The 10,204-nt window shown below is 41.2% G+C and overlaps 1 protein-coding gene across 1 annotated transcript; it reads left to right on the top strand.

Moving 5' to 3' along the window:
* The first annotated feature begins 4,835 nt into the window (after nucleotides 1–4,835).
* On the top strand, nucleotides 4,836–9,628 carry LOC148008238 (uncharacterized). The gene is made up of 5 exons (XM_087674368.1): nucleotides 4,836–5,246; nucleotides 5,507–5,731; nucleotides 5,856–7,923; nucleotides 8,404–8,544; nucleotides 9,029–9,628. The coding sequence occupies exons 2-5, from the start codon at nucleotides 5,583–5,585 to the stop codon at nucleotides 9,257–9,259; spliced, it is 2,589 nt and encodes an 862-aa protein (XP_087530494.1). The 5' UTR covers nucleotides 4,836–5,246; nucleotides 5,507–5,582; the 3' UTR covers nucleotides 9,260–9,628.
* The last annotated feature ends 576 nt before the right edge of the window (nucleotides 9,629–10,204 follow it).

Here is a 10,204-nt window from a genome sequence, read left to right as displayed (position 1 = left end):
GATCATAATGTGCAAAAAAAAGAGAGGTTGGTAGTCCCCCCATCCTCCGCGTGCACACAAATGATGGTAGGAAGCATATGCAAAGGACAAGATCCTTAGTGAGTTCACTTGTACACCTCCCTTGTGATCTGCATGTGCACAATCGACCTAACTACTTTGCAATCTTGAGGATGATGACTTGTGGCTCGATGATCCAATGCTCGATCTTGAGTGAGAGAGAAATACATACACAAAGGTTGAGAGAGAGAGAGAGAGAGAGAGAGAGAGAGAGAGAGAGAGAGAGAGAGAGAGAGAGAGAGAGAGAGAGAGAGAGAGAGAGAGAGAGAGAGAGAGAGAGAGAGAGAGAAGGGGGGGAGGGAGGAGGGAGGAGGGGAGAGTGTCTCTTGGCTTGAATCAGTCAAGGTTTGAGAGAGAAGGAGGGGGGGGGGAGACACAAAGCTTTGTGAGAGCGAGAGTGAGAGTAAGACATTGAAAAATCAAGAGTTCATGTTGAAAGACGTCTTCTTTGGCAAGGCAACATTCTTAAGTAGGATTATACCGGGCTCTTGCAACTAAGGTAGTTGGTGATGACTCTGGAGATTATATTACTAGGCCTGGAGGGTCATACTAATGCGTGTGTAAAATGTCCTAGAAAACATCCCAAATGTCCTTCTGTGTCATTTTTATTACATCTCTCATGCAAGTCTCTCACTCACTCTAATGATGTTTTAGAGTTATTGAGCCGTCACTACTAAACATTCTCTATGATGTGTCGTAAATGGATAGTCCTTCTATGACTCTTAAATTTTTATGATTCTACTAATTCATTAATTAGTCTTCTCAAGTTACAATGATGGCCACCCACTACAGCTTTTACATTATTCAAACCCTCTCAAGACTTCCTCTATGATACCCTTTTTCCTTTGCACTTTCCTTAATTTGAGAGTTTTTTCCTTCTCTTTTACAAATCCACATTGTAAGCTCAATATAGAGTTGTCTTATTTTTCATCAATTTCCAACCCAACAAAGAGCACAACATGTCAAGTTTTGCCATTTTGTCATGGAGAATAGCTGGTGAATACATAGAGCACTAGGTTTCATTAAGAAATGGAGAGCTTTTTCTGAGTGAGAACTACCTACAAAATCTATTGCCTCCAACACAAAAATTTTAGGGGTTGCAAGTCGTTGTAGAGCATGAAGGTGGAGCAAATTACAACTCGACATCACAAATACCAACTATCTCTAATGCTAGGCCATTACCCAAACAGACAAATCTAGTCATACAGTGATAGGAGTGAAACCACTCTCTATGAGGGGTCACATGAAGGAAGCCCCTGAATCTATCAATCAACATTGAGTATATCCAGAAAAAGCATCAATCAGCTGAAGTATCAAGATAAGAAGCTATAAGTATGAAACCATCATCAAAATCAGTCTACATGACATTAATCTCTTCAAACTTAATGCTAGACTCGCTAGGGACAATGCTATGATCATCATTTTTGTCCTATACTTTACCCTTAACCTTTTCTTTGCACTTGTCCTTGTGTATTTTATGGCACTGTGGCCAAATATATCTAGCTTTTCCACAATAATGACAAGTCAATGAGGACTTACATCCATGGGACTTACTACAAGACTATCCATGTGACTAAGAACGAGAGTGCTAAGAGTCTCTCCAACAATGGTCATTATCGCTCCTACCATTATTGCCTCTAACTATCAAAGCATGAGAGGTGTGGAAAATATCAACATTCTTTTTGTTAACCTCTTCATTCAAAAGTGCATCCTCTACATCTTGAACTTGAGCCTATATGTAGGCATATTTACACACATAGCACTACGAAATGTATCCCATGATTCAAGCAATATAACCAAGAGAGGAACAAAGGGGGAAGATTACCCTTGAATTCAATCCCTTACGAAGACAAATGTCTAGGAATAGAATGAAACTCATTTAAGTGGGTTGACATGGACGTGTCCTCCTTCATGCGAAGGTCCATGAGTTGCTTCAACCAATACGTCTGAGAAGCGGGGCTCTGCTTGTCATAGACATTGTGAATCTTATCCCATAAGTCCCATGCGGACTGCCCATCAAACCTAACATTATAGAAAACCTACTTAGAGAGGGACAAAATGATGGTGGACTTACATAGCTCATCCAATTCAACCCAATCCTCTACAATACATTTGGGCTTGACACCCTCATGTTTCAAGTGCTTAACCTACATTTTCTACACTAAAACTTGCTAGATTTGGGCCTTCCAATAACTGTAGTTGGTGCCATCCAACTTGTTAATATTTAAGATAGCACTATCATTAGAGCCACCAGTAGGGTAATCTTGTGTTAGCATGAACTCCTTTGGGCTAAGGCAATGGATGTTGGTGGAGGAAGGCTTGGGAATCACTAGTGTGAGGAACTGTGAGAGCACTCTTTGTCAAGGTGGATTTGGATGTACTAATCTTCTGTCTCTTAGAAGAGTCTCCTTGTGGTATTGCAACTTGAGCAAGAATAATTCTAGATAACTCTAATCCTTGTATACCATGACTCTACATAATGGCCCAAAATCCTCTCAAAATAGGTAGTGGTATTTGCCTTTGATCTCATAGTAGACATTGCAATGACATATCTAATGCTCCTTTGACTCTACCTCTATCCCACATAGTTGACAATTTTGATCCTTTGGCATGGTACCCTCAAATCTCCTTGTTTCTATTTGTACTTGGCTTGATGAAGGCAGATTTGACCAATGGCACATCGAATGCTATGAGATGTAGTCACTTGGAGCTATAGGTCTCTCTCCCTCTCTCTCTACCCCTCCACACCTCTACACGTAGGTCTTTTTTTTTTGTAGTTACACACAACTCTCTCTCTCTCTCTCTCTCTCTCTCTCTCTCTCTCTCTCTCTCTCTCTCTCTCTCTCTCTGCCCCTTCCATCAATGGTGATGATTACAATATAGCCAAAGGCATGTATGAGTGGGGGGAAGAGGCTTGAACTGTGATGGTGGCATGGCCAACGAGGTTGATGGTGGTGGGGCTAATGGAGGGGTGATTGTAGGCAAGGGGTAAGATTTGCAAGCTGATAGGCATTTGGCCTCAGAAGAAGGTGTTGACATCCACGTGACTCTCTTTGCTTGGTCTTCCCCCTCCCCCTCCCCCTCCCCCTCCCCCCTCTCCCTCTCTCATATTCTATTTCTTCGTGTAGGCATTGGGGGCATGATCAACTAAGGTGACCTTTGCCTCTTTCTCTCATTTTCTTCAGCTCCTCTTTGATGTCCACAAATTCCGATGCATCAAATCTTAAATTGTCCCATGATTTATTCCATCTCCCCATTTGCATTCAAGTCCCTTCACTAGCTTTGATGCTTAATTGATAGGCTCCAACCCACACAAAGAGATAGAGAAATAAAGAGATATGGAGAACAATAACTTGAAGATGGGTTTACATAGCATGCAAACCCTTAATGCTAATCATGTGGGCCCTTCTGTGTGTGTGTGTGTGTGTGTGTGTGTGTGTGAGGGCAAAACATTCTATCAAACAAAGAATATTATAAACTGTTGGTCCCTTGTGGAAGAGGGAGAGAGAGAGAGAGGGGCAAAGCATGCTATTAAACAAAGCATATTATAAACTATTGGTCATGTGTAATGTAGATGTCCTCCCTTAGCACCACACAACTCTTTGTGTTTGCAAGCTCTGTGTTTGGACCTCTCTCTCTTCCTCTCTACACGTCCATGATCTAGCTATGTCTTACTTCCAACTTTTGTAAGAATGCATTTTGCAGATTGGAAGTTGAATTAGTTGTTTTGTAATGAAGCCTTACATCAATTCAACGTGATAAAAGTTCATCAATAAACCATTGCATATGTTTTCAATCTGCCCATCCTTGAATATGCATGGGAATGCTTATAGTGGTTCCTATGCCTAATACATAAAGCTTTAACTTTAAGAGCTATACAAGGTTGTTAGTAAGCAAGTTCATGTCAAGTAAGTATTTTGTACATATCAATAGTTGGAGTGAGTAAGTAAGTACACCAAGTAACTCTTCTACACCCAAATTAAAAAGCACAAACCCTTAGCATTTATTATGCAATTAAGCAAAGCAATTTTAGTTTATTGTCATGATATATATATATATATATATATATATATATATATATATATATATATATATATATATATATATATATATATATATATACATATATTCAAATTGATATATCTCCAATTAAATGCATTTTTTTAAATGGAACTTTTATATTTGATAAATTCGATTTAAGATCATCTTCAAAGTAGAAGTAGATTCAGGAACAATTGACACTCTAGAGTGACTAATAGGCAATGTTGGGTGAGGCTTAATATCAACATATAATTAGAGAGAGAGAGAGAGAGTGATCCTTTACTGCACTAAGTGTATAAGAAACGAAAGATACTTTTCAAAAGATGGTAAGGTCTCTCTATCTTCTCTCTGTGTGTGCATGTATAAGTATATATGTGTAAATATACATAAGCAATGTATATTCTTTGTTTAGACTCTCTTTAAGCATACATATATAAAGTGAATAAATTTATAATATATAGACTCAAACTAAGCATATTTATAATATGTGTGCACATATGGGTAAGGTGTGTGTGTGTGTGTATACGACTTAATTAAGTCTCTTGCATGCCTTTAAAGATGGTCAAAATGCTCGAATGACAATCCTTCCTCATAAGATGAATCCTATTAAAATGCTTGAGCAATAATCCTCTTAAGATAAACCCTATCAAAATGTGAAGTAATAAGGAGAAATAATAGAGGGAAGTGAAGAGGGGTGCAGGGAGAGGGGAGGCTAGCCTACGAACGCGGGTCCTAGCGCAGGGTAGTAGTTAAGACTATTGTGAGAGAATGCAGAGAGTGAGGAAGAAACATGGCTCCTTTCTTACTTCTAAAAGAAGTGAATTGACTCTCGACGTGCACCCGCCATCCTCACTCCTGCGTCTCTCGCCCTTCTTTCTCTCTCTCGTCATCGCCATGGGTGACCTACCAAATAATCAGCGAAATAGGGGGCTGATTTCCCCACGTTGGGGCTATCGCCCTTCCCATAAGACCTGCCGGCCCGTCCGATGGGGGGGCGGGGAGGGGGTCATGCCTCTCTCTCTCTCTCTCTCTCTCTCCCCCCCGCCCCCTACTTAAACGCATACCCTTCCCTTTGTCAGACTCATTCCAGGACCCCAATGTACATATTCTTCTCAGTTATTGATTTCGTCCCCCCACATGTACAACAGGTATGCCATAAACCTCCAAAACCCTACTCCATTGTCGTTAAACATTTGCAAATTTTGGCTAATCTGAATCTTAATTTAGAATCAGCTCTGACCAATGCTGATAGCATGTGCTTAATCTTTAGATTCAATCAATGTTGCTAGCAGGCTCTTAATAAGGCTATTGCTGAGGTTATCAATCCCTGCAATGTCAATCTTAGCATACTCAATGAATACCAATCGATGCCTGATGAATACTAATGGATTCCTGATGGTGATAGCAGGAGGCTTAGTCATGTCGATTGAGCATGCTAGTCAATCCCTATGTTGATTACATCTGTTGTTGGATGATGTGCTGAAATGGCACACATTAGAACCCAATACAGCAATTTGAACAAAGGGCCATCAGGTTTCCCAATATTCCAAGGGGAAAATTCAGCACATAATCATGATGCAACATATGACCTATTGCAACACAGAGGTGGACCACTTCCTTTAACAGGTTTCAAGTAAGTAAGGCTTAATTTGTTTTGTACTTATTGTTGCTGAGGTTACCATGAGACGGCTGAAAAGCTCTGAGATTGAAGTGTTTGTTTGTTTACATTGTGGGTATGTCACTTGGTGCTGTGACAGCAAATTGGACTCCTCTACAAGCTATTACCACAATAGAAGACACGGCAACTCCAAGCCATTCAGGAATGCCAGTGCCCCCAAGCCTCGCCTTTCATCAGCATCGGCATCAATTGCACAGGACACACAGTCCCAGCGTACAAATTCCATGAGAATAATTGGCTCCTCTGCAAGATTCAGTGCCCCTGTGAAGCATGGGCTTGCTGCTGAATGGATGGATGATACTAATGCATCTACTCGAGGACCTGCAGTTAGTGCATTCTGCCATCAAAACACGACTGATTTTTCAAGTATCTGCATCACTAAGGGAGCATCACAAGACAATCCTAAGCTGAAACCAGCTTCTAATGCAAGGCCCCGAAGCCCAGCTTCTGCCAACAAACCAAAGGCAGCATTCAAGTATCTCAATGCCAAGGTGGTTGCTGAACGGTTAGTGAGAGCATTGACCAAAGATAAAGGGGAGGCTGAGAAGAAGGGTCCACAATCGGCAGACAGCAGGGACACTCAGAGGAGCAAGGATGATAGGAAACCACCTAAAACAATACATTTTGAGGATGCACATGGCATGGTTCATGATTCATTATCTCCTCCCCAAATGTCCGTAGAAGGTCCAGGAAGAGATGAAGCAGAGCTTTATAGCAAGAGTTATCAGGATGAAAAGAAACTGTGGTCTGGCATTCAGGTGGATCCGAAGTTGAATCCTCCAGTCCATACAGATACTGTTTTAAAGGCAAGTTCTGAGATGGGCTATGTCGATCGTTTTATACATGATGAAGGCTACAAAGTATCTGATGGCTATGAGGTTGAACCCCTTGAGGCTAAAGCAAAGGCTTTGGAGGAGCAAGCAGCCATGTTGGGGACAGGAAATAAGCTCTCTGATGTGCTAATAAGAGCCCTTGTGGAGGGGCAAGGTGAGTACAATGCCTTCGAAATACACACAGATGAGTTGGAAAAAGAGTTTCAAAAACACATTCAAGAGAAGAGGGAGCTAGCTCTGCAGATGGCTGCTGAGCTCCGTGACCGTGTGGAGGAGCGGCTACTTGCACAAGAGGCATTGCAGCAGTTGAGGGCAGAGATGGATGAAAAATTGCAAAAGTTGGAGAGAGATAAGGCAGAGTTCCATCGTCAAATGCAAGAGGGAATTGAAGAAAATGACGAACAATGGATGGAAAGGCTGGAGAAGCTCAAGACAAAGGAAAAGAGAATGAGTGAGAGGTTGAAGGACATAGCAGAGGAGAAAATTGATCTACAGAAGGAGGTCTCTTCACTCACCATGAAGAAGAACAGTTTGCTTGAGGAGGCGAGGGAGCTTCAAAATGCAGTGAAGGATTTGAAACAACAGCTTGATGAATCAGGACAAGAAAACATGAAGCTAAGAAAGGCTTTAGAAGCTTCCACGAGGCTTTTGGAAGCTTCTAGAGAAGGTTCTACTATTGAAGGCTCCTTTACCAAATCAATGGAAGATTCCTCCATTAAGATTTTGGGAAGCAACTTTGCAAAGGCTGTTGATTCTTCTATTATCAGGGTTGTGGAAGGTCTACCTGTCAAATCATTGACAGAGGACGAGTGGAACACACTCACTAGGAAATACAGGCTTAAAGAGAAAGAGCTATCAGAGAAGCTAAAGGCAGTCACCAAATTGCAGAGGCTCTGCAAAGAGCAAGAAAAGACCATACAAGGGCTAAGGCTTGCACTGGGGGATCATGCAGATAGTGGAAAACTGGGTAAAGGGGAGTTTCTCATCAAATTGCAAAGCGAGTTGATTAGGCTTACTGGATTGGAGCAAAGTCTTCGGAAAGAATCAGAAGCTTACAAGGCAGAGGCACGTGCTGCCAAACAAGAGAATGCAAGACTCATTGAAAAATTAGGCCTGGCCATGAGGAAAGTGGGCAACAGTGGATCCATCACAATGGTTGATTATAGTATGAACCTGGGTGATAATCACAGGGACGTTGCCAAGGGAGAGAACAAAGTGGTACAAAATCACCAGTTAGATAGAAATGAAGATGGACAGAATATGGCATTGGTCTTGATGGCCCACACCAGAGATGGAACTTTGAAGGACACAGAGGTATAAAATACAAACAGTAATTCCTAAGGATTTAAATTTTAGCTCTTTGGTAGAGGTGAAACAAAAACATTCTAAGAATAGTCCTCAAGGTAGCATTGCACCATTGATTGCATGATGTGCTGACAAGGTTGGCGTTAGCATGCTTAATGTGTTTAAAAATTGTTGTCACATACCTGCAAGTCTTTCAAAGAATTCCAGGCCGTGCATGCAACACATGAGAAACAGGTTTTGGTTCCGATTCATACAAAGTGTTTAGCCTATCCTCCAGCTTAGTTGCAGGGGGGGTTTGTCCAGCATACAGACGTGCAACACTGCTTTTGTTGTTTCTTGCATGCTGACATTTAAAATCGTAGTATATGTGACTCATTGTTCCCGTTACTGCAATAACATGTAGAAAATTCCATGCAGGGCATTTTTTCTGATATGATGCTGTGATAGAAGGCTCTAATAAAAGGAAATTTCTTCTGTGCATTCATCCAGGCAACTTATGGAGAAGCTGACGATCTTAGAGAGGAAGTAGCCATGCTTTTTCACACTCGAACTAGGCTTCAAAAGGAGGCTGAAAACCTTCATAGTGCACTTACTTTAACCAATCGAAGAGTTCGAGAACTTGAGGCCCAAGTAAACGTTCTATTTGCAGTTGTGCTTACATAACAAGTTATTTTTATGATTATGACTGCATGTTCAAGTCCTTATACTTTTGTTTCAAGTTCCAACTTTAAGCTTCTTGAAAACCAACCCCCCCAAAGCCCTGAACAACCCCTCCCAAAGCAAACCTAGAAGTCTAGTTATACCCAAACAACGTGTCCTAAAGCTTTGAAGCTTTTTAAAGCAGGAACATAGGGGGAGTTTTTTCCCTTTCTATTGCAGTAGGGGGTGGATGATGATGGCAGTCTGAAGGAGTTTGAGTTCTAGCTTTTCTTAGACAAGTCATTTTGTGCGGTTACTACATGTATTTTGCTACATCAGTGTAAGTCTTAGGAAATTGAAGTCCTAGCTTTTCCTAGAAAAGACTCATTTGTGGATTCATTACCTGTATGTAGTTGGTTTTGTTAATGACAGCCTCATGAATTCTCATATCGCTTGTGGTGGTTCGGAAAATTAGCTTGCAGGAAAGGATCAAGAACTTGGGGGAATACAGGAAGAATTGGAGCGTGTGAGGGAACAAAGGGATGCCATGCAAAGAGAGGCAGATTTTATGGGACGTGAGGCCATTCGTCTAAGCACTCAAGTTGAGCAACTAAGCAAGAAAGTGGAAAAACTAGATGAAGATGTGATGTTGAAGGATGGCCAACTTTCGATTCTACGCGGTGCATTGCAACAAGAAAGTGATTGAAGGAAGAGCTTCTTTTCTTTTGTGTCTTCTATGTCAGAGTGGTGGAAATTTTTGTGGGTCTTGCCTTGTACAGCAGCTGTGCACAGTGAGGTGCCCACTGCCCTATCATGTGAAAAGCCTCCCTCTATGTGGGGTGCTGATTTTAAGAGAGTAAATCTATATAGCTTGTACAACAAAAGTAGTTTCCAGTACTCAGAACATCAAACTTTGTCTCCTTACTACATGTAAACGATGATAGTCAATGATTGTTGTGCATTTTGTATCACAAACAAGTGAATTGTGTTGTACTTCTGCCATAACCAGATGTGACAGGAAATTTGGACAGAGACAAGGAACGACGGACAGGCGGGAACTGCCTTTCCTTCTGATCATCTGGTCACATGGTACGGGAATGAAGGCAAGGAGGAGCTTGCATTCTCGATATTCGTAAGCCCAGACATGGCCATTCCTTGTAACTGTGCATATGATTTAAGTCAGCAATTATGTTTATCCAACTGTTTAGTTGGCTTTCTTTGATGAGGGCCTTACAGAAGGCTCAATTGTCAAGAATTTGTGGTAGGGTGTAGCACAAAGGTGGCAGTGATGTGAGAACTTGGATGATACTAGAGCTAGGCCATGCCTTGCTTAACTGACAAAGATTTGTGTTAAAGGTGTAGCATAAAGATGGTAGTAATGTGAGAACTTGCTATGACACTAGAGCTAGGCCATACTTTGTTAAGAACTACAAGCAAAATCCTAAAAGCATTAATATTCTAGCCATAGGATTGGAACTAGTCCACCAAGTGCTAAACATTTTTTGAAGTTCGCCAAGACCTTTGCACTTGTTTCATACCTTGTTTAAGAGTTTACAATTGATGCTACAAATGTTTTGGTTATAGTACCAAAACTTGTAGAGCCATGACTTTTTGATAATTTTGGTCTTGTAATGGCCAAACCTTATTCAAC

Source organism: Lygodium microphyllum, unplaced genomic scaffold, assembly GCF_053477565.2.
Source record: "Lygodium microphyllum isolate KBCC unplaced genomic scaffold, Lygodium_microphyllum_v1.1.10 scaffold_232, whole genome shotgun sequence".
Taxonomy (NCBI): domain Eukaryota; kingdom Viridiplantae; phylum Streptophyta; class Polypodiopsida; order Schizaeales; family Lygodiaceae; genus Lygodium; species Lygodium microphyllum.
The sequence above is the reverse complement of the archived record's forward strand: the minus strand, read 5'-3'. Positions and strand labels throughout refer to the sequence as shown.